Source organism: Colossoma macropomum, unplaced genomic scaffold (genome assembly GCF_904425465.1).
Source record: "Colossoma macropomum unplaced genomic scaffold, Colossoma_macropomum, whole genome shotgun sequence".
Lineage (NCBI taxonomy): Eukaryota > Metazoa > Chordata > Actinopteri > Characiformes > Serrasalmidae > Colossoma > Colossoma macropomum.
This window is the reverse complement of record NW_023494807.1, coordinates 1,863,262-1,887,952: the sequence shown is the minus strand read 5'-3', so window position 1 is coordinate 1,887,952 and position 24,691 is coordinate 1,863,262. Positions and strand designations below refer to the sequence as shown.

Here is a 24,691-nt window from a genome sequence, read left to right as displayed (position 1 = left end):
ATTTTAGTATAAACATCTTTGTTCCTTGGGACTTCAAATAGATTTGCTTACCTGACACTGTAGGACATTATAATAGTGTATGACATACTGTTATCTTTAAAAATGGACAAAAGTAACTACATGCTTTAGACTTCAAGACTGCAGTGGCAGTGCTTTTGTCCAGTTTTATAGATAACAGTGTGTCATACCGTGTTAGAAACCACATAAGCCAGTCTATTTGAAATTACTTAGCAACTTAACCAGGTTTGCAGCAAGCATGTGATGATTTAGGCATGCCTGTTTTCACAATGCTAATCAGTGTTAGTTACATTAACTCCAGTGCAAAACTAAAGAAGCAAACTATTTTCACCAAATATATCTTGGCTGATCGACCACATTTCTGGTGAGGGGTGACGTGTACATTTGACGTTTGGACTCTTTTAACTACTACTTTAACCTCAGAGTCTCACGGTAACAGCTTATGTTCTGTACTGTACATAACAAATAACATTATTAATTTGACGCTGTATACATATCGTTATCTATTAAAAATAGACAGATGTAAAGACAAAATTCAAGATGTAAGATGTATTAATTTTAGTTACTTTTGTCCAGAAATCACATGAGCACATCTATTTAGGGGCCCACATTTCACTGTTCTTTTTTGTTCTCCACTTGAGTCCACTTATATTTGTGTGCTTTTATGTATCACAAATAGTCATAATTCATTTTTATATGACCATTTTCCAACCTTTCTATATTCCTTAGAATTACTCAAGCTTTTCCTTTACACGGATATATGTGAATGAACTCTATTCTGACTAGATGCTCTGTATGGTGCCTTACTGGAAAAGCAGTCTATGTTGAAACACTCCTTATAACTTCAGTGAGAATGGGCGGATATATGTAAATGTGTTGGTTTTCATGACCTAACAAAAAATTCTAAATGGGCTATTTATGCGGTTTAGTTTCCATATATGGACTGTATGGATCGGGCAGTGAATGGTATGTTTTACATCTTTAACAATGTTTACGTCACATCTTATGTTAAAGAAGTGAGTAAATGTAGCCTGTCCTTAGGAGTTTTAAAAACCCAACATGCTTTGAGGCGAATGTGTGAAGATTTAGGCTGGCAGTTTGCTGGTAATTGGTGTATTTAAGCTTCCATTACTTGTAGCTCCAAAACGTCAGGCAGCAAACATGTCTTGGCAGATCTTCTCCATTTGGGGTGAGGGGAAATTTGAGTAAATTTGATTTAGCCTTTTAAATACTGAGCTCATTGGGTGCCAGTGCCTCGGGAGTGAATGCTATACAGACTGATTCAGCAGGCCAGACAGTGGCATTGCTTTGGCCCCATAAAATTCCTATTAGCATCTGGAGTGGAGTAGTGGTTGTAATTGTAACCAGACTCGCTGTTACTCATGCTGTAATGAAAGCCATTTGTAGAGGTTTCTTCTGTGTTGCTAAAGTGTGCTGGGTGTGAGTTCACTCTGGAGTTTCCCGACTCTGGAAATAAGTAACATTTTTCTTTATCCATAATTTGTTCATCATGTGAGAATTACAGGGGCATTTATAGACTCCAGTGCACTGTTAACCCTATTGAACCAAACGTCCCCTCGGGAATCCATTGAGAGACATTCAGAGAAAAGAGAGGTGAATTTTTATTATTATTTTTTTTTTGTTATGAAAAAAAATAACCTCATTAATTTAAAATATACTATCGTGTCTACATTGTAACAATTTGGAGTAAGTTTGAAGATTTTTGTTTGAGATGTGGCAATATGGCAAAAATGTTATAGAGGATCTGAGTTTTCTATGTGCTTCTGTGTTTTCTATCACTGTATAAAAGAAGCACCATGCTGTCTTTATTGTTGGATGCACTGTGATGCTTTCTTACCAAGCTTGCAAGCTCAGTTATAGTGCACTTATTATTGATTTGTTTAAGTGTAACCTTAGAAGGTGACTGAAGTGTGAAGTTTATGCCTATTCATACATTTTCTTCTTCTAAGGTGGCAAACCAAATAAAAATCTACACATTTTTGGCTTAAATTGTTAAACACATGCTTTGTCCAACACTGTAACAAATCTGTTCTGAAATAGCACATATTCGCACTGTGTGATGTGAAGTTGTTAGCGTTCAATAAAACAGTTGCATGATTAAATTGTTTAAGGATGACCGCCGACTTCTAGATGCTTCATCTTCAGTGCTTCAATAAACCCCTTTTTCATTCACAGCAGCCAGAAAATGCAGTTTCTCAGTTGAACAATATATTTTTTTTCTTCAGAAACACAGATGGAATACATTTGCATGATTGAAACATAAGACTTACAAAGCCTGACGTGAGCTGTATTTTCTGTGTGTTGAGGGGAGGGGGGGTCAGCATTTGTAAACATGCTCTGTGTATTGTGGCAGTTCTTGACTTTTTTAAATCAAAAAAGATGCTGTAGTGTCTCAGCACAGCCGTCTGTATGGAGACATGTAAATCGTTTCTAATCCTCATTTCTCACTAGCAGCTCAACACAAAGTCACAACATTTCACCTACAGAGAGCCAATAGTCTCCTAGTTAATATGATAACAGATTATTGAGAAAAATATTTTATTTAATTATATTCATTAAAGTTAGAGTCCACAATCGCCACTATGGGAGCTGCAAAAAGCTCTTCTTAAAGCATTTAAATATTGGATCGGCATCGGCTGATCCTATAATTAACCTATAAATGCATGAATATCCAATATTTCAAAAGCAATCAAATCGCAAATATTGTAAATAGATTAAGTATATTATTAATCATTTTGTAACTTCTTGTTTTCCAAAATACTTCAGTTTCAAATAAAGCAACTAGAAATGTCTTGGTGACTAGTTTATAATACATAAATCTGCATTTTATAAATTTTGTATAAGACAAATGATTAATGTGGCAAGTGATTCCAAACTTTAGAACGGTAGAGCATCGTTACCTGACTGTAGTTAATAACAGTGAGTGACTGTGTATGTATAAACACTGAGGAATAACAGGGCAGTAGATGGTTATTTGAGATGTGGTGTGTGTCTGGGTGGGGTGATGTGCTGTATCAGATTATGAGTGGTTGAGCATGAGTGTGTATTCTGTTTGCTCACTATCAGCTATGAGGCAGAGACGGTGGGCTCATGGGGATTCAGGCTGGAGTCCAGAGCCTCAGCTGGAATTCCTGCACTGGGTGTGGGGTTTGCGAAGTGTTTGTGCCGGAAAATAATAAAAACAATATATTGATAAGTCTCTGTCAGCATTGCTTTCTAAAACTAACCCTTGAGGCTTGAAAAAATGATGTTTACTGTTGAAATTTATACAAAACTGGAGTTTCTGTTGAGCAGCTTTTTTATTCGAATTTTCAGTTCCACCTTAAATGGAGCAGCAGTTACATTCTGGCACTTGAGGCACCTGAATGGAACTGCTGCACCAATTAAGGTGGAACAGGAATTTTATATAAATTTTATATAAACCTGTGTCGTCAGATTTCCCAAGCCATATGCCTCTGACCCTCAGACACTGCTAGAATTTAGTACCAGCTGGACCACAGTTAGTTTTACACACAAGGCCTTGAGATTGTGGCCTCATCTGATGCAGCTGACCAAGTCAGGCGGCTTCTAATGCAGTGTGAGAGGAACCGTAGCAATCGCTCTGGTGTCCATGTTAGACTAACGCTAACAAAAGACCGGCAATTCCTTTATGTCCACTGCCTCAAAAAACAAAGCGGACTATTACAGATACGGCAGACTAGACAGCAGGAGGTGACACTGCTGGCTCAGCCATTCAGCCAAAGAGGTATTGTCATCGTGGTTTGTTCTGTTTGTACGTTGAGTTGTGGCATACCAGAACAACGTTTATGACAAAACTTAAAATATTCTATACAGTACAAATAAATACAGACACATTCGATATGAGCTACTCTTGTAAAGTCACAATCACAGACTAAAAGTGATTTAAAGCGACAGTTCATCAAAAAATCTGTTGAACAAACGTTTGGTGTCTGAAGTTTTATTTTTTTCACTGCATCTATGAATTAATGGAGCTGAAAACAATTGAAGCTGGAACTCAAACAATTACCGTTGTGCAAACTCCTTTCTGTTTGTTTAAATGTTGAAAAACAAAAATGTGTCAGAAAATGTGAAAATATTTTCAGCAGAGATCACAGTAATATATCTCTTTTTCTACTTGTAATTTACAATCTGCATTTTCCACTGAATTTCATTATTGTTTCGAGGAGCTGTGAGTTAAACTTTGGGTTTAACTCTGTATATAAGCCCACATGTCAGTTCCTGTTGCTCATAATTACAAAACTTATATAAAATATATGCCACTATACACAAAACAGCATTTTTTTTTAGAAATAAATAGAAAACCCACTGACTTGACTTACGTTTTCAATAGAAACCTATGGGCAGATGCAGGTTTTCTGTTCTTTTCCTAAGTGCAGGGAAACGTGTCAAAATGATTGCTTATGGTGAACGACCATATGCTACAGATGTGGTAGATATAGATTAATTTGGAAAATGCTGGCATATGCCTTTTAGACCTGGAAAGGCATGGTTTACATCTGCAAAAGGAATGTACAATGGAAAAATGTGAGGTAGCGTTGCAGAGAGGTTGAGCTGTACGGATTTGAGCTTTCCATTGAAATTTATACAAAACTGGAGTTTCTGTTGAGCAGCTTTTTTATTCGGATTTTCAGTTCCACCTTAAATGGAGCAGCAGTTACATTCTGGCACTTGAGGCACCTGAATGGAACTGCTGCACCAATTAAGGTGGAACAGGAATTTTATATAAATTTTATATAAACCTGTGTCGTCAGATTTCCCAAGCCATATGCCTCTGACCCTCAGACACTGCTAGAATTTAGTACCAGCTGGACCACAGTTAGTTTTACACACAAGGCCTTGAGATTGTGGCCTCATCTGATGCAGCTGACCAAGTCAGGAGGCTTCTAATGCAGTGTGAGAGGAACTGTAGCAATCGCTCTGGTGTCCATGTTAGGCTAACGCTAACAAAAGACCGGCAATTCCTTTATGTCCACTGAAAAATGTGAGGTAGCGTTGCAGAGAGGTTGAGCTGTCCGGATTTGAGCTTTCTGTGCACTTCTGGAAGAGTTGGTCAGGTTCGATGTTATCAGTGCAGAACAGCCAGTCTTCTCCTCTGCAATGGATTCCAGCACTGGCAGCAGATGAGGAACATCCTCAGTGTTTCTCCAGAAGCGTAAAGACTCCACATGTTTCTAGTTTAGCTTCTTAAAAAGAATGTCTGTTTTTCTTTAACCATTACTGGAACACCTGTTCAAAAGACATAAACCATTGTACAGCGTGTTGTCATCACCCGTCAGCCTAGTGTCAACCATGTAACACGCCCGTCTTCTCCACAAAAAAACAGCAGAGTCAGGCCGCATGTACCGCTAAACCATTTACATTCCCAAAGCAAGAGCGAGATCAGTGCGCAGATAGGGACATGATCAACAAAAGCAGCTGCCAATCAGGACATGTGAATGTGTGAGAAGGCAAACATGTGCTTACACGCTCGCTAGTATAACACACCTGTTCACTAGGCTATTAAAGGACCCATTGTCTGTAGCTTTTGTGTTTTATGGTGTGTTTGCCCGTCTTTTGTGGGTTATGTCTCTTAAAAGATTTGATGGGGCGTTTACAGTATAAAGTCAGTTTATAGGCAATAAGCTTGTTCCTGTGTTTAGTGAGTGTGCTAAACGGCTAGGCTATATTCATAGCAGCCTTAGCTCTCCTGCTGTATGCTGTTGTTGTCACGATTTCATTGTGTTTCATTTGCACGAAGCACGTGTTTATGTGTTTCTGGTTCACTCATAAGAAAATGAACGTGTTCTGACAGAATGCCTAATGCACTCCTAGAAAGGGGACATACTACAGTATTTTGCTGGGAGTTTTTAAGCTAATGTGTACTGCACCTGTTCAAACACGCCTCCCCTGAGGAGGTCGGGTAATCCTGCTGAAGAAGTCTTGTGTGTGCTGAATCACTCCCACTCCCACCCCCAGCCTTCAGAAACTACAAACCTCAATTCCAGAAAAGGTGGGACAGTATGCGAAATGTTACTAAAAACACAAAGCAGTGATTATTTAACGCCTGGATTCAGTTGAATTGAAAAACAATATTTGATGTTTTACCTTTATTTTTTTAACAACACTTAATAATAGTCTGTGGACTGAAGACACCAGTTGATCCGGTCTTAAAAGGGGAATTTCTGCCATTCTTCCATCATATCTTCAGCTGCACAACTATATGAGGCCTTCGTTGTTGAATTTTGTACTTTTTCAAGGGGAGACAGGTCTGGACTGCAGACAGGCTAGTCTGGCACCTGCACTCTCTGATTACACAGTCATGCTGTTATAACGTGCAGATTGTGGCTTGGCATTGTCATACTGAAGTATTTCTTTCAGTAAGTTACCCCTGCCATGAGTACCAATACACCTCCATACTGTGACAGACACTGGATTTTAAACTTTACGCTGGTAACAGTCTGGATGGTGTTTTTCTTCTTTGGCCCGGGGACCACAGCGTCCATTTTTTCCATAAACAGTCTGAAAGGTTGACTCGTCAGACTACAATACATGTTTCCACTGTGCATCAGTCCATTTCAGATGAACTCAAACTCAGAGAAGTCGGCGGTGTTTTTGGACGTTGTTGACATATGACTTCCACTGTGTATAATACGGTCTTAACTTGCATTTGTGGATGCGGCAACAGAGTTCATTGATGACAGTTTGTCAAAGTATTCCTGAGCGCGTGTGGTGATATCTGTCACAGAAGTATGGTGGTTGTTATATCTGTGCTGTCTGAGGCACCGAAAGTCACAGGCATTCAGATGTGGTTTTCAGCCTTGTCTATCACGCACCAAGATTTCTCTGGATTCCCTGAATCTATTTTTACCCGATTTTTCTCCCCAATTTAGTCGTCTCCAATTCCACCCGCTAGTTAGGACTCCCCCAATCACACTATGCTATCAACGCTAGGAGGGTGAAGGCTAACACAGGCTTCCTCCGAGACCTGTGAAGCCAACCACCGCATCTTTTCGAACTGCCGCTCATGCAACGTCACTGGACAGCCGAACGCGCTCGGAGGAAAGCGCCAACCGCCAGATCTGTTACGTCAGCTAACAGACGCCTGCGCTGACTAGCATCGCGCTGAGTGATGGGGGAGAAGGAGGGGCCATCCTACCCATCCAGAGAGAGCGAGGCCAATTGTGCTCTCTCGGACTCCCGGCTACGGACGACTGTAGCATCACCAGGGATCGAACTCGCGATCTCCTGATGAAAGGGCCAACGCTTAGACGGTTGCGCCACTCGGGAGCCCATCCCTGAATCTTTTAATGATAATATGCACTGTAGAGAGTCAAATACCTAAAATCCCATTTGCCCACTGAGGACTGTTGTCTGGTGAGCCTCGACTCATCCTTAATCATAAAGGAATAGGTCTTTTGTGGATGCTCCTTTTAGGCCCAGGCATGGTTCATCGCTTGTTTTAGATTTTATTTTAACATTTCACAATGTTCTTAGTCTTCAATTTCCCCTGCATTTTTGGAACGTGTTTGAGGCATGTGCGCATATGAAAATATGTAAATTTTTTTTTTTTTACTTTCATCTGACGAAGGCCACATCGGCTGTCATGACAGTTTTAACATATTACGTAAATTAAGAGTTTCTATAAGGAGTGAGAGTTGTGCCTTTTTAGTACTTTGAGAATAAACATTTACAAAATTTACAGGAAAAAAAATAGCTCGGTTGATAAAGTAAAGTATTAAATATCTTGTCTTTGTATTACAGGTAATATATGGCAACATGGATTTGCAAATCATTGCTTTGTGTATTTATTTGCATTTGCTTTTTTACATACTGTCTCAACTTTTTTGGGCTTGAAGTCTGTATCTTAAAAATCTAGAAATCTAGAAATACTACTGATAAAAACATCTAGAAATGCCAAAAATGAAAGATAGCAGAAGCTTTTGGGATCTAATCTGCATGATGCTATTTATTCCAGGCTAGCTTGTTAGTAAAGTTAGTATTTTTGGACAAAGTATTGTTTTAAATGGTCACTGTCTGAGAGATCTGAGATGTATGAGCTTCAGATCTGCTAAAGTAAGGCTTCAGCCAATAGATGACTATACATTTATTTTACTCTATTTAATTGGGAATCAACACAACAGCCAGGTTAGGCCACAAAAGAGGAATGTAACATAATTGTTTAATTGATGAATTTAAAATTAACACTGTAGATTAGGATTGTCAGGCAATATAGTGGTTTAAATAGACAAAAAAAGCTAAAACAATAGTAACAGCTATATTTTTGTCCATTTGCTCTACTTTAACTGTCTAGTTTCAGAGCTATCTTGACATGTTTCTTATTGAGCATTTGATATGCATGGACAGTGTAGATCTAAGGCACTTTAGAGTGAGCTGACAGATTTAATTGAGCGTCCTTCCTGCTGTTGTGCTAATAGTGACGATGATGATATATAGACTCTGTTTGACATGGGTTAATTCACCTACAGCCTCCCTGCTTTATTCCTGCATGCTTAAGCCTGGCCACTGCACAAAGGCAGGTCCAGGCAGGGCTATTGTTGATGCCACATTCAGCCCTTTGTTTAAGTCTTAGTCTGCCATTATTCTCGAACCTTAATCACACCAACACAGACACAAGATTCTGTCTTCAGTTTCCTCCTTTCAAAACTAGTTATTAATATGAATAGGGAGTTTTTTCATGCGACAGACACAAATAATGCCATCCTTTTATCTGTTATATCACACCGTACACCTGTGAAAAGGTTAGACTCTTTTCAAAAGGAAATTCCTTTTTAAGGGCAGAAAAAAGGAGCTGTTGATGCTTGTTCTTTCCCATAAACGCATTCGTTTCTCCATTGAAGAGGTTGCTTGTAAACACTTTCCCAGTTATCAGGGAATCTCGCACCAGTGAATGAAGTAAAGGAATGCAAATGAGTACAGACACATTCAGTCAGAACTACTGCTATAAAGTCACTGTTCCAGATTTTGCTTTGTACAACTGCTAATGTTAATCAATGTTAATTTTAAATATCTAACTTTGAAAGAGCTGATTTCAAACTGATATTGCGTAATTTTTAAAAATTAAATGAATACAGTTTTCCCTCTTACTCTGAATATAGTCAGTCAACTTAAACATGTCAGAAATTTGCTTCTTTAGTTTTGTGCTGAAGCAATGAGGCTAATGTAGTGAACAAATAATGGAAACTTGTACTCTACTCTATAGCATTGTAATCACATGGTTATAACATGTTTGCTTCAGACCATGCTGAGTTGATAAGTAAGCTCTTGCTTATGTGGTTATTATTATCCACATAGGTGGATAAAAGTGTCACATAGCTATAAACAGAAGTAGCAGCCAGCTTAAAGTGTCCATTTAGTCTGTACGTTTTGACTCTTATTTATTTATTTATTTATTTTTATTTTTTTTTGATAACAGAACAGCTGGATTTTGAATTTTTTCTTTTGATATAAATAGAGGACCTGGTGTTACATGTAGCAGATTCTGGTTGCAGTAGCTCACATAAATAAGGGGCGGAAAGTCCAAACAGAGTTCTATAGATGAGAATAATCCAGTGGATTTTACGGCGTGTTGTCCAAGAAGGTGAATTAACAAATGAATAAAGAGCATATAGCCAAATCTATAAATTATGTCACCATAATCAAACATAGTCATTTGAATAAGCATGAGTTTGGCCTCCGGGGTGAATGAAGAGCGATTTCTATATAAAAAATTTTTGCCCTAACCTTTGATTGCAGCTTAGAGATGTGATGAGAAAATGAAATGTACTGTCTAACTAGATACCTAAGTACTATGGAGGTTATTGAAAGTCTGTTGAATTTGGGAGAAACTGTCCTGGAGTATTGTTACTACTGATGCAGGAGAAGGACAGGTGGTATACAAGACTGCGTCATAAGTAAATAAGTGAATTACGAACAGCATGAGGAATATTATTAATAAATATAGAAAAATGAGCAGGTCCTAATATTAAGCCCTGGGGAACTCCTCTAGTAACAGGAAGAGGGTGAGAAAGACAAAACCCTATGAGAGAGGTAATTTAAGGACCAGGCCAAAGAGTGATCCAAAACCCCAATACTGATCAATCTGTTTAGTAAGATAGAGTGATCAACAGTATGCCATAAAGTGCTAAACTTAATATTTTCGCTGTAAACTGTTTCTGTAAATATGAAATAAGCATTTATCAAAATTTTTGTTGTGTTTTTGAGTGGCATATTTAAAGATTTTTCCTCTATTTTCAGATTTCCCGCGAGAGGCTATATGGCAATAGACAGCCTGCGAGTGGACAGAGCCTAGTCCACACCCTGCCGGCCCCACACAGCCCCATCCGCACCGTGCAGGGATCCATGTCCCCGCCAGCCGCTCGCTCCATGCCCTCCTCGCCCTCCAGACTGCCCTACGGCTCCCGATCAGTGGGCAGTGCCACCCTGCCCCGTGAGCGCCTGTCCAGTGCCCCACCGGCCCGCTCCATCACACCTTGCTCCAGCGCCATCCTGGAGCGGCGAGACGTTAAGCCAGACGAAGACCTTGGCCCAAACCCATACAGCCCGGCTGACGCCCGCCTGAGCCTGAGCTCGTCCCAGGATGTCCCAGACGGGGCAGTTTTCCTCCAGCATCGATATTCAGAGGTCCCTGACGCACCCCATCACTCCCTCTACAGGCAGAAATCACGCAAATATTCTGAAAACCAGCACGTTCCACTCGGGTCCAAAACCCCGCCTCCTTCCCCTCATAGAGTGGGTGAGGTCCGGATGATTGACATCCACCCTGGGCAGAATGCCCACATGCTGACCCAAGCAGTAGAGAGGGCCTCGTCTGTTCGGAGATCGTTTCGGAAGGACAGTAACGGCACTATGGAGGCAGTGGGCAGGGTCAGAGGCAACATGGGCTCCCCCGTTTTTGCGGACCTGCCACCCGGTCATGGAGAAAGGCCATTTCAAGGGCTAATAACAGCAGATCCTCAGAGGTGAGAGATAAAATACACTTATTTTATTCATTTTTTAGATGCAAAGCGCCTCATGGATTTCACTTGTAGGGCTGTTAAGAGTACTCAGTTAAAGATTGAGATTATTATTAAGATAAATAATATTGAACTAACATTTTACACATTTACACATCACTGCTACAAATGACAACATAAACCTTATTTCGAGCAGCTACAGTTTGTGAGCAGTTCAGTCAATAGTACTGTTAGTGTAAATGTTACAGTCTTGACCTCATAGATGAGGTTCAATACAACAGACTGATGGGTTTGTTGTAGAAAAGTCTGGTACATTTATAGAGACACAATTAATTCAGTACATTTATATATTGTTTATACCAAATGAGTTTTCCAGCTTAATACATGATGATATATGCAATAAAATAAATCTGAGAAGAACAGCAAAAGTCAGCATGATAGAAGTGAAATACCTGGTTATATATATATCATCTATAGTATGATTTTGATGAAATGTGCATAAAAGGTTTTTGAAAATGAACAATTTTAATTAACCTTTATTGCTTAATTGGGGAAACTTTGTTATAACACCATGTTAAAACTAACCCTGCCATGTGGAGGCTGTACTTTAACTGCTTATATCTCACTGAGAGCTGTTTACATGCTTACAAGGCTCTATTTTAAGTCACGAAGAACGTAAATGAAATAATTTGGTGTAAATTCTCTGACTTAATTAGTGTTGTGCAAAAATAAGAAACCACCATTCATTTTTTAATTAATAAATTACTTTCCAGTCAAAACAGCCAGTAAATACAAGTTACTAATTTTTCAGGCTATATTTCTTAGAAGATTAGATATGAGATGGAAAACTAAAAATAAGTGAAAAAAACAGAAGTATAGTTAAAACTATAGTTATACTTCCAAAAGTATAGTTAAAAAAAATGACAGTCGTGCAAGACCTAGTAGACTAAAACTGTCACCGTCAGATAAACATTATTTAAAGCTTTTAATAAAAAAAAATGTGCAAATCAAACAAGGAAGCTGCTGGTGTGCAGAACAGTTGACCGACCACTTCTGAATGTAGACCTCAACATAATTGAGAGTGGGGTAAGTTGGACTGGAGAAACAAAAATCTAAACCAACTTCTAAGACTGAACTTTGAAGGTGTGGCTGCAGATTTCTTTGAAAAACTGAAAGCAAGTCTCGCAAAAAGAATGGAAGGCAAATCACACTCTGAATACTGAGAATTTTGATATTATATTTAGTTGTTTAGGCTTCTGTGTACGTTTCTGTTAAATATGTTTTCTCCTTTTTTCCTGACGCTGAAAAATTCAACTTAATGGCCATTTTGAGTGGACGGGGGCACCGAACTCTGTCTTTGGAAATATCCGTCCAGTAGATCACACATGGTGTTGCTATGAGAGCACAAGACCAAAAGCACATTCTTCTTGAATGTGTTTTACTACATAAAAAATGTTTTGCCTGTGCTGTGCCATGCACCCCCCCCCCCACATGTCCATTACACAGACCCCTGGACGGGAATTCTGGGTCTGACTGTTTATTCTCTATGGGAAAAATGAATGGCATATTTGAAAATGGTTGCCCCTCCCCTGTACTTAAAAAACTACACGACAGCGAATACAAATGTGTTCCTTTGCTGTTATGTGGTTGGACAAAAGAATGTTGGCAAAATCCAGTTCGATCTTCTGATCATTTGTTGTGCACTATTCCATTTAAAATGTGTTATTAGTTTCAGATTAAGCTTGTTTTATTTGTATGAAAGGTCATTTAAGATAGATTAGATGTAGTGCTGAGCCTCGCATTGCATTTGAAGCCAGGCAAGACCAAAGCTCCTTAGAACTATTTGGTCATTGGCGAAAGCTGGCCAACAAAACGGTATTCCACCACTCTGTTTAACCTCACATATACGGAGTATTTTTTTCAGTTCTCACAACCATTTAAACAACCCCAGCTGCACTTCTGAGCCTTGGGTGGTCCAACCGTCTGGAATTAAATGTGAAAAAAACCTTTGATTAAGCAATAATGAAACCTCCTCTTTACATCTTCTTCATACTCTTCATGGCTGCGCGCCTCCACTGTTTATGTTGCTAATTTAATGATAACATTGTGGTAATGCGAATGCTATCATCTCTGGGCCATTTGTAACAGTATGAACGAGATGAGGTGGGTTCACGATTCCTCAGAACAGAAGCCAATGCTAATATCTGCTGTTGATGGCCCCCACATCAAGCTAAACCTCAAACATTCTGCCTTTGAGAACACAACAAAGATAATATTGCCCTGCTACTGCTAGTTTTCTTGAGCCTGAATATTTTTATAGCAATGTCAGAGCGGTAGCGAGGGGGGCTGTTAGTGTTGTTAGCACCCTTTATTTTTAAAAATTCAGTGAAAATTTGACGAAGTTGTCGACATCGTCAAGAATGACATAAGCAAGTTTTTTGAGATGGCTTATCTCAATCTGGTTTGAGGCAAATGTGACGATTCACATTGTAGTTTTTTTTTTTGTTTTTTTATGGACCAAGGGTCTCTTTTTCTATTGTTTTCTATTGTTATTATTTTGCATGCTGTTTTTGCACTCGGGGTGCTCCTAGTGCTCCATGTGCCCGCAGTGAGGAAAGGTTCAGCTAAAAGCAGCCAAGTAGACTATGTCTTGAGCTCATGTGCTCACCTATTAGATCAAAAGAAAGGTGGGGCATCTGCTTTCACGTAGTACACTGAACTAGTGGTGGGTAGTAAACTGACCTCATGTATGACTTTTGTCATAACTGTATATCGGTATGCCACAGATAATGCGATACACAAGCAGTGCAAATCAAGCGAAATGTTATCCCGTTTGGCTGAAAGACTGAGCCAGGGATGTTTATATCATGTTTCAAGTGAAAATGAAAATGCAGGAATACTGTCCAGTCCGTTATGTCTGTCCATTTTTGTCCACTTTTTGGACGTAAACTAATGGCTGGTCTTACTTACACATAAAATGAGCCACATGACCTGCTCAGCTGCATCAGACAACTCTCTCTGGGTTTGTATGTGCAACAAGCTGTAGACCTGCTGGAAGTGTGAGCGACTGTAATATCTTCTGAAATGTAGCAGCGCCTTGACGGTTGGAGCAGCAAATGTATGGAACAGTACATGTGAGACAAATGACTTGAGAAACTAGACAAAGCTGAAGTTGGCTTCATATTCAAATTTCCTGTTCCACCTTAAATGATGCAGCAGTTAAAACCTTAAAGCTGCTCCCTTTAAGGTGGAATGGACAGCTTGAACAAAAAGCTGGTGAGTACGAAGCCACCTTCAGCCTTGAGGAAAGCACCGAAACAATATTTAGCACCATTTTTGCTGGGGCTAGTTTTAGAAAGTATTGAAATAGGTTTGTTCACTTTTGGTTGGACTAAAATATTTCACATTTACTTTGCTTCTTAAAAATTAAAATTAATTAAAAAGTAATTAAAAAGTGAAGGGACGACTAAACCAGTTAAAACTAAGCCTACAAAACTAGGTTTACTCAAGCATCTAAAATGGTTTTTATTTTAAAAAAGAGACACCATGACATACACAAATTTTTCTTATACAGTGATATAATATTTGGCCACACCTCCCATTACTCTCCTGAACTGTATTTCACAGATCCAAATTATTGTGACATAAACAAAAAGCAGCCTTTTTAGTTTAGCTTGTTTTTGCCAGCAGTGCTATGCTTGCTAGTTAATAGTAGGTCACACTTCTAAAAGGGCAACTTAAGTGCCCAGAACTTTCTGCTTGTACATCTTGAAATGATAGCTAGCTAGCACAGTTGATTAACCTGTGTTGTTGCAGCTTCTATTTAATCACAAGAAATCAGTTTCCACCTGAAACTAGGATTACAGAAGGGTAAATAGTCCCCAAAAAGGGCGTTGGTCCATTTCATTGGTCAAAAGAGCACCGTGGTTACAAACCATTACTTACTTATGCCTAATTGTGATAGGAATAAAGAAGAGTGTTAATGTATAAGCACAATAAAAGAGAAGGAAGGAAATACGTTTATGGTCAAAACACTGAGCTGCTCACATCCGCTGTCTTAATAGTGGGCTAACCTGCAGCCTCAAGGCCATAGCAGCCTCCCGTCGCGTTATCAACTGGCTGGTCTTCACTTGAAGCAAGAGAGATAAATTTTCTACACAAATGAAAGAAGGAGATGGTCGACTCCTTTACTTTGTAGCACAGCAAAGACATTCCAAACCTTCAAGTTAACCATCAGGGTCACACAGTTTGCACGTACACAGTAGACAGTGAGCGTTCGCTGTAAAAGGTATTGTGATTAACTGTAGAATCAACTATTATTATGTGACACTCTTTTTGCTGAGCAAGTGGGAGAGTTCAGAAGGCTCAGTGTGAACCCCCATTAAAATGCTTCCATGTTTTCTGTCTTGTTATCTATATTAGAAGAAGTAAACTCAGAACACTGGCTGATCGAGTACCTTTGTGCTAACGGTGAAATCGTGTGAATTTGATTTTTCGTCAAGCTATTCCTTTAAGTGATAGAACTTGCAGTGCCAAATGAGTCGTGTTGTTTGTGTTCCTCAGCGAGCGGATGAAGGCTATGGAGCAGCAGATAGCTAGTCTGACTGGTCTTGTTCAGCATGCGCTTCTGAAGGGGACAAATACCAGTGGTGTCAAAGACACTGCCAGGTAAGCTTCAGCAAGATGCATTAATCATATTCACTATGACAAGCATAAGAATAGGTTGTCTATATAACATCTTATTTTGACTGAAAAAGACCTTTAGATTTTGTTGCTAACATTGTTATTGAAACGAATGGAACTGCATGAAAGGCTTGTACTTCAGCAGTCCAGTATTGAGACTTTTCACACAGCATTGCAGTTTATAAATGTATTATTTGTTTATTATATAGTTTAATGCCAACAATTTTTCACATTTTTCTGCACAGTTGAGATGTAGACAAAGTCAATCTGAGAAACTTACCCTCTCAAATTTCTTCACAGTGCTGGTGATAGGAACCAGGGGTCACACCGCAGACATGGCTGTTTTATTTACTATCTAAAATGACCAGTGAACCACACTTGTCTTTGAGTGTTATATATGTAATGTTGTTAATGCTAAAATGGTACTAAAGGTTTAGGCCAAAATCTGACCTTAAAACTATAATAAGATTATATTTCAGGCATCAAACCTTTCATCTAATAACTTTCTGTGAGGGAGCTTTTAGAGGCACTAAGGCCTGCTTCCTATCACCACCACTGTGAGCAAGTTTCTCTAGAAAAGGCGAGTTTCACATCAAACTGCTTTGAATGACTTTGTTTAAATCTCAACAAGTGTTATTAGAAATAAGTGGAAATTCCCTTTAAACATGTGATAAAAGCTTCTACAAAAGCTTTATATGTAACTGATTTCTACATCTCTGATTTCAGTGAGAAATCCCTCTCGGCATCTCCTGCTCACAGCGTAAACAGTGGTGGTTGGTATTCCTTCTATTCATGTACAAGAGTATGAATGAATACAAGCAATAATACATTGTACTTCCTTGAAGTATTCCTAATTGACTTCAGCATACATGAGTACTCCACTGATATAAGGAATTAAGTGCGTGACTGCTCCACAGGAGTGTCCCCCGTGGCCGTGTGCAAAAGTCCTGCTTTTCAGACTGACCCTCCGGCAGGGTCAGCACCTCCTCCAGCCACAGAGCCGGTCATCAGTTCCAGCCTGACCACCTTCCACCAGAACGTCTCCAACCTCAGACAGCAACTACACCAGCTCAGATACATGCAGGTAAGCCTGTCTTACTGCCATATACGTATCTGCCTTCACAGATTAACAATGCTGATGGATCAGTATTTGCTGTATCATAGTAAATGTAATGTTACTGGGACTCATGAGAAGGAATAAAGAAAGATGTACTCAGGCAAATATTGGTGGCAGTTCTTGCTAATAATGATGATGCGTGTTTTTTAAATATATAAGGATGCACGGATATGGAATTTCTGGGCTGATAACGATAACTGATAACACATTGCCGTGGCTGATGCTGATACTGATAATCATTCATTTTACTTTTTGCATTTTAAGGGGCTCATTTTTTCTGCATTTTATGTCTTTCCCTGAGGTCCACTTAAAATATTTACATGGTTTTATGTACCAAAAATGGACATAATAAATATATATAGCTTCATTTGAGGGGAGATGCAAGAGGTTGTGAAATGACCATCCCTCCCTCCATTATCCTTGGATTAATATGATTAAATTTAGGGCTTGTGTTTTTTTTCTCCTGCCATTGAGCATGCTAAAATTACATAAAGATTGGTTGACTGTCTTAAAAAAACAAACGGGTGTGATAACCAGCAGGTGGATCAAATTAAGCACATAGCCTTGCAGTCTCAATAGACGAACACCGGCAGTAGAATGGGTCGTACTGAGTGGTGTAAAGCATCCCGCCACTGGACTCTCGAGCAGTGGAAACACATTCTGTGGAGCGTCTGATGGACGAGTCTGGGTTTGGCGCATGCCAGGAGAACATTACCTGCCAGTTTGGTGGAGGAGGGATAATGATATGGGGTTGTTTTTAAGGAGTTGGCCTAGACCTCTTAGTTCCAGTAAAGGGAAATCTTAGTGCTTCAGCAGAACAAGACATTTTGGACAATTGTATGCTTCCAACTTTGTTGGAACAGTTTGGGGGAAGAACCTTTTCTGTTCAAGCATGACTGAGCATCAGTGCACAAAGCAAGGTCCATAACGGCATGGCTGGGTGAGTTTGGTGTGGAAGAACTTGACTGACCTGCACAAAGCCCAACCCCATCAAACACATTTGGGATGAACTAGAGCAGAGATTGTGAGCCAGGTGCACAGACACACTCCAAAATCAGTGTATTACTGACAGCTACAGTCGTGCTAACTACACATATCATGCCTGATAATGTAAATGTTGTTGGTAATTGAAGAGTTTTGTTAGAGAGAATAAAATGCTGATTAAATAACTAACCGATCGAGAGACACCAATAAATGGTCTAGCGTTACATACAGTGAGCAGCACTGAGCGGCTCATGTCGTACAGTTTTCTTGAGGATGGAAGATAGCTATGTTTGAGAGCTGCCAGAAACCACAAAGCAGCCCAGAGTCTGAAAGAGGGATGCGACTGACCCTAATGCTAACAGTTCTGACAACAGAGTGCCCAACACCCAGGTCTAAGGATGCTAAGGAAAGTGTCAGTGCTTGGAGTCAGAAAATCCTGTTTTAGTAAGGTGCAGATTTGTGTAGCGCTTTCCCACATTTTACAGTAAGAAAATGCAGTGTTTTCATTGTGTTTAATGAGTTTGGTGTGGCTTTCCAGCTGCAGAACCAGGATGCTATGCGGCTGATGCTGCAGCAGATGGAGGAGGAGCTGATGGAGAGAGTGTGTGAGCGGCTGCAGCTGCTGGAAGATCCTCTGCAGAAACAGAGGATCCAGGTGGATGAGGAGAGACACAGATACCTAGCCATGGAGGAAACCGTGCTGCTCCAGCTGGGGTAAGACAGCCCAAAACAGGTAGTACAGAGCGACCCAATCCGGTCCTTCAAGACTCCCATCCTGCTCTATTTTTACAGATTTTTTCCCAATTTAGTCATTACTAATCCCACTTGCTAGGTTTCCTCCATGACACCATGCAGCATGACTACATTCTAACTGCCCAATTCTGTACACTGTATATGAGCTAACAGACACCTAGCATTGTTTATAATTGGTCAACATTGCACACAAATACTTCTTTACTATTAAGTTACTGTATAAATTCCGCAATTTACTCTCTAAATGCCAACAAGAAAGCACAAGGAAAACCCAGTAGTCCTTTTCAGTACTTTGTTTAGAAAGAAATAGTTTAATGGCTAATGCTGGTGAAATCTTAGAAACTAGTTAGTAGAAACAGTTCAAATCTTTACAAGCAAAGTGTTAAAGCTTACAAAGCTGTTCCTGAATGAACATTCAGCAAATTCAGAGCATCATACAAGTCTGGCTGGCATGGCGAGCTATTAATTTATTGCATGTTTTACTGGCATTGTTTATGTTTGTCTAGCATTGCAAACAATTGATTAGTGTTGTATGTGATTGACTTGCATCATATGCGATTGGCATATGCATATACCAATGCATATTGCAAGTGATTGATTAACCTTGCATGTGATAGATTTGCATTGTATGTGTTTGGCTAGCACTGCAAGCGTTTGATTAGCATTGCACGTGATTGCATTTCATTGTGTATGGTTGGCTAGCGTTGCAGCCTGCCCTTATTTTTTTCCTTTTCCAGCCCCCAACACACCTGATCCAGGTAATCACAGTTTTACAGCGTTTGACTGATGGGTTGCTGGGAGATGGAATAGATCAAATACGTGTACTGCCTGGAGGCCCTAGATAACTGGCGCTGTCTGATTTAGTTGACAACATAAGTATACCACTGAATGGATTCCCAAACTATGACTGTGGACAGACAGAAATGATTAAATGGAGTTAGTAAGTGAGAGAGATTGTCTGTTATCTGGAAAAGTAATCAGCTGCAGAAATGTGTTCAATTATAACCAATTAATAATCAGCATTGAGTTGTTTCTGATCTGCATGTTTATTAATCACATTCCTGTGCGTCCCATCAGCGGCCATTGAGCACTGTAAACAGTGCACAGTTTACAGTTCAAATCACATGTTAAAAAATTAGGTTAGCTGGCCGTCTATAAATCTTTCCTTGGGCTAGTTTAGAAAAAGCTGCTGAGTCAGTTTTTTGTCGGTGTTTGTGATTGATCTATTTAGAAATGTGATTATGATTTACTGTAATAATTCAGTGATATATAGGGCAATAACTGCCTGACCTCGCAATGGTTACATTACAGTTTGTAACTGACAATTCAGTGCGCCGTGCAATTCAGTGTGGAACTGATGTATCAAACGACATTACACATGCACAGCATGAGTGTGACATAATTAGATGGACATTGCTTTAGGAGCCATGTCTAAAATCAGAGCAGCTGTGTGCTACTCAGGCCTCAAACCTCAGAACAAGCGACTTAACCACTCTGCTATAGAGCCAGTTATAGTGCACAAACACATGCACAGTTCAAGCACTATCCTTATCTAACTAACCTGTAATAATGGTTCAGAGATGATGGCTGTGTGTGAAGCGGTAATGGCGACTGTCACAACAAATCTGCATCACCATTAGAGCTTTTTAAGGAATTAAATGTATATATATATTTTTTTTTGTGGGGGGGGGGTGTAATAATACAACATAATATTTTATCAAAATTATATCACAACAAATCTTATCTATCTAGAACTAGCATATGATTGCTAGAGTGTTAGTTTGGAACACTAAGAAGCACAGCTGTTGCTTCAGATATTGTACTTTCATAATGTTATTAAACTCAAAATGAAGGCTTTAACATTCTAATGCAAGGCATATTTTTAGCCACTCTTTATTTTTGCCTTGTCAAAATGAATCAAATCGAGACACCATTGTATCATAATGAATTAAATTCTGAATTTTGTGAATTGTTATGCCACGTTTTTTAGGCTTATATAGAAAAAATATACATTTAGTTATGATTGTAGGCCTATAAACATTACTAAAGGCAGGTTCTTTACTAAAGGCAGTGGTTAAATATAGGACCACTAAAAAATTGTAAAATTCTAAAACTGATTCTATGTAGCACCAAACAGGGTTCTTCTATTGTCAAAGAAGCATTTAGAACTAAATATAGAACCTTTGCCAAAAGTGTAAAAAAAAAAGCTGTTTAGGCAGTACTGGCTTTTTTTAACATCCTTGTAGTGGGCAAAAACATATATTCCGATTGTGATGTTAGCTATTAGTATTTAATTATTCTTTTCGTTTACACTTTGGTTAAAGGAGAGATTAGATAGATTTATCTTTAATTACACAGCCACAAAAAGGATCTGTACTAGCACACCCAGGCAGACATACTACTTTAATCTGACTTTATTGCCATCTCAGTATCCAAGAACTCTTTTGTGAACATTGCATTTTATATCTATATTGCGCAGCCCTCAGGTATGTACACAAATACGGTTTATACAGAATATTGCTTTACAAGTACAACTAAGCTGGATTCCTGCAAACCCCTAAAAAGGTATTTAAAATGTTTGAAAATGTCTTTTTTTACTATTAGAGGTATTAAACTCTAATATGACATCTAAAGACCAGGTTAATGAGAGACATTGATTTTATTAAACCAATTCTCAACCCAAAATATTCAATATCAAATGTTAGATTTCAACCATTTTGAATAAAGTAGATATTATTGCATGCCGTATTTGAGTTTGTGTGCGTTGTTTTGAGGTGAAAATATAAATTTTTTCAAATATTGTTGTTGAGGTTATGAAAAAGATAATACAAGTTATTAATAATAAAATGAATTAATTTAAAATAATATATAAATATATCATAAATTAATTTAAAAAGTTGTGCAGCAACCCTAAGTAAGTGGATACTTAGTCACTATTGAATAATACAGTTCTTTCACAGAAACTAAGTTAATATAAAGTGTCATCCTCCTTCCTATGTATTTCTGACGCATGAGGTCGATTGTGCAACTGTAAGCTGTAAGTGTTTGATAATCAAATACGTGGTATTTGCTGCTGTGCCTGAGAATGCCCTGCAGACATCCCTGAGGCTTCTAGATCCCCAACTAAATCAGGAGAAACAGCTATCACTTTCTCACACACAGACGCTACCAAGAGATGATCTCAGTGTGCACAGACAAGCACGTTCATGCACCGCACATCCATATGTGAGATTTCTGCCTTAGATTCATATGCAGGTAGAATAATTGAAAACTTTGGCCTTTACTCATCTATGTTTGTAGGGAAAGTAGAAAAATAAATAAATAAATAAACAATTTAATAATTATATAATTATAATTTTAATTTATTTGCCACCTTTTTTTCATACCCAGGGCCACTTTGCAAAGGCAGCATACATAACAACAGCTGTAACAACAACAGCAATGACTTAATTGCCCCACACAAAAAATCTTAAACAGTATTGTTTAATATGTACTGTTGCTGGGAAAGTGCAGTTGCTGCTACTACTAATAATATGTTTTATTATTTATATTGAGCTTTTCTCATTACCAGGGTTGCTTTATAGTGCATTGGTACAGTATACAATTACAGCACCAACAACAGCAAAAACAGTAGCAACAACGAGTACATAATCACCCCAAACAAGGGCACTAAACAAAGACAGTCTCATCTGGAGTGAGAAGGAGTGAATGAGTGTTGAGAAGGTGTTGAGCTGGGCTCTATGGAAGAGATTGAAAATAAAAAAATCTAAACCAATTAGACTTTGTTTGCCTTACAAACTGAAAACATTACATTTTGATGTTAAATTTTATAATGAAGTCCACATATGCTGACTCTACTCTGTTAGATTGAATGGAAATTTGTGGCATAATTAAAACCTGGTAACACTTTCTATGAATGTCGCATTTGTAAGCATCTATAAACACATTTATAACATGTTATAATGTATTCATAAGGCATTATAAACATGGTTATAAATATTTATAAAAAGAATTACACTGAATTACACTTTATAGCCATGTTTATTATACATTATGAATTGTTAATATAATGCATTATAAATAGTGTTAATAAAATGTTATACTGTCAGTGCCAAAGAAGTCAGTCCCAGCTTGGAGAGTGTAAAGTAAAGACAAATACCAAGCTAACGGTGGTGAACATTACCTTTCCCACATTGGGTAAAACACTGATGGCAGCTCTAGTTTAAACTCTGACATTTGAAGCCTGTAATGTGCTTTACTGTGTATGTTTTAGTGTTTCAGTAAATCCTTCAGTAAATACTTCAACTTGAAGCCTCACTCTTAACACTGGAGGAGGCTTTAGTACAGTACGCTTCACTTTACTTACAGCGGACAAATACGACTTATGAGCTCTTATAATTTGTTATGATCAGTACTTATCGTGTATTATGTTAACAATCCATAATGCATAATAAACATGGCTATAACGTATAATGCATTTTTATAAATATTTATAGCTATGTTTATAATGTCTTTGAATGCATTATAACATGTTATGAATGTGTTAATAGATGCTTACAAAGGTGACATTCATAGAAAGTGTTACCTAAAACCTTTTTTAATATGTCTCGCTGAATATTGGCTTTAGTGCTTATTCTAGCCACTCGCACTCCAAATCTTCCCCTTCAGTGCTACACACCCAAAACTCTCTCTCTCCTGACACTGTCAGCAAACACTCTCCAAGCGTGTCAAACAGGTTTCAGAGTGTTTCGCTATCCGCGACTTTCCCAGTTACACCACACTAAATCTCAGCTTGCTGAAAAAGCCATGAAGAAATGTATATTTGGCTTTCACAGCAGGAGGAAAGTTTAACCCTTTCATGTATGACTTCCAGCCCACCAGACATCAGTTTGACCTGCACTGCTCCCTAATGGAGTACTGTAGACACCCAAATTGACCAAACTGCACATTAAAAGGTCTTTACATGCAGTCCAACAAGACAAGTGTTATCAGATTTCTGCAGTTATCAGGTTATTCAGGTGGTCATGTGAACAGCATACTCTGATTTCTTAGATCGCTCTAAGGCCTTTATCAGATTTCTAGAAATCCCTTTAAAAGAGCTGGATTTTAGCTTAGTACTCAGCTTTTTCAGTGCGCATGTACCCTTGCTCTGATTTCTTTCGTTTTTCTCGTGTACAAAAACAGAGCACTGTCCTGGAAACAGCAGGCAGAATTAAACACAGCACCTGCGAGATGGCAACAGAACACTTTTGGCGTGATGTTAAAACTGAATGAGTGCTTGACAAAATGAATAATTTAAATGTTCTTCATCTTCTACATGATGTATATTCATATTTTCCGGTAAAGTGACTTGATATTAAAAAAAGGAAGCAATGGCATGACATTTGAATTTTACGATACATTTACGTCACAACATATTCTGTGAGTTTGTTAACGGGTTGCAAAGCAGAAATCTGACTATTGCCTGACTCACGTAGACCAGAATCGTCCCATTATCTGAAAAAAAAACAACAACAAAAAAAAACTTTTATTAATTGTTACCGAGGTAAACTATTCAATTAACGTGATATTGATTTGAGGTCATATCACCCAGCCACTACTAGTAGTGTTAACTAAATTAGCCAACTAGGCTAGCAATCTACCTAGTAACTGAATGAATTGTTGGCTAACTGTGTTCTTGTAAAGAAAAAAAAACAGGGTTGATACCTAGAAAAGAAGATACAGTACAGAAAGTAAGCGCTAGATAAGTGGGTGCTCAGTCTGCGTTTGAAGACAGTGGAGGTTCATTCCACCACTTGGGTGCCAGGACACAGGAGTCTTGATGTCTCTCTTCCATGTGTCAACCCGGGTCAAGCTGAGCTCTACTTGAAGCTTAAAGGACTTGAGGTATGGATTGAGTTTTGATCAGCATCAGGAAGGGGGGGTCTGGTCCATTTTTGGCTTTGCAGGCAAGCTGATGCGGGCAGCTACAGGTGGCCAGTGAAAGGAACGCAGCAGTGGAGTGACAAGGGCTTGATGGCCTGCATGAGAAGACGAGTAAGCTACAGTAGTCAAACCTTGAGATGACAAGAGACTGAACACCTGGGTGGCCTCATTATAGAGAAAGAGTTGAGTCCTCTGGATGTTGTGGAGGAGAAACCTT

At 38.8% G+C, this 24,691-nt stretch overlaps 1 protein-coding gene across 1 annotated transcript in view; it reads left to right on the top strand.

The window, feature by feature from the left end:
- si:ch211-207d6.2 (sickle tail protein homolog) overlaps window positions 1-24,691 on the top strand; it is a 144,422-nt gene that overhangs the window by 100,119 nt on the left and 19,612 nt on the right. Inside the window, exons 6-10 of the mRNA XM_036555875.1 lie at window positions 10,294-11,018; window positions 15,576-15,680; window positions 16,422-16,468; window positions 16,613-16,779; window positions 18,335-18,510. Coding sequence (XP_036411768.1) covers window positions 10,294-11,018; window positions 15,576-15,680; window positions 16,422-16,468; window positions 16,613-16,779; window positions 18,335-18,510 — 1,220 coding nt within the window. The remainder of the gene's footprint in view (window positions 1-10,293; window positions 11,019-15,575; window positions 15,681-16,421; window positions 16,469-16,612; window positions 16,780-18,334; window positions 18,511-24,691) is intronic.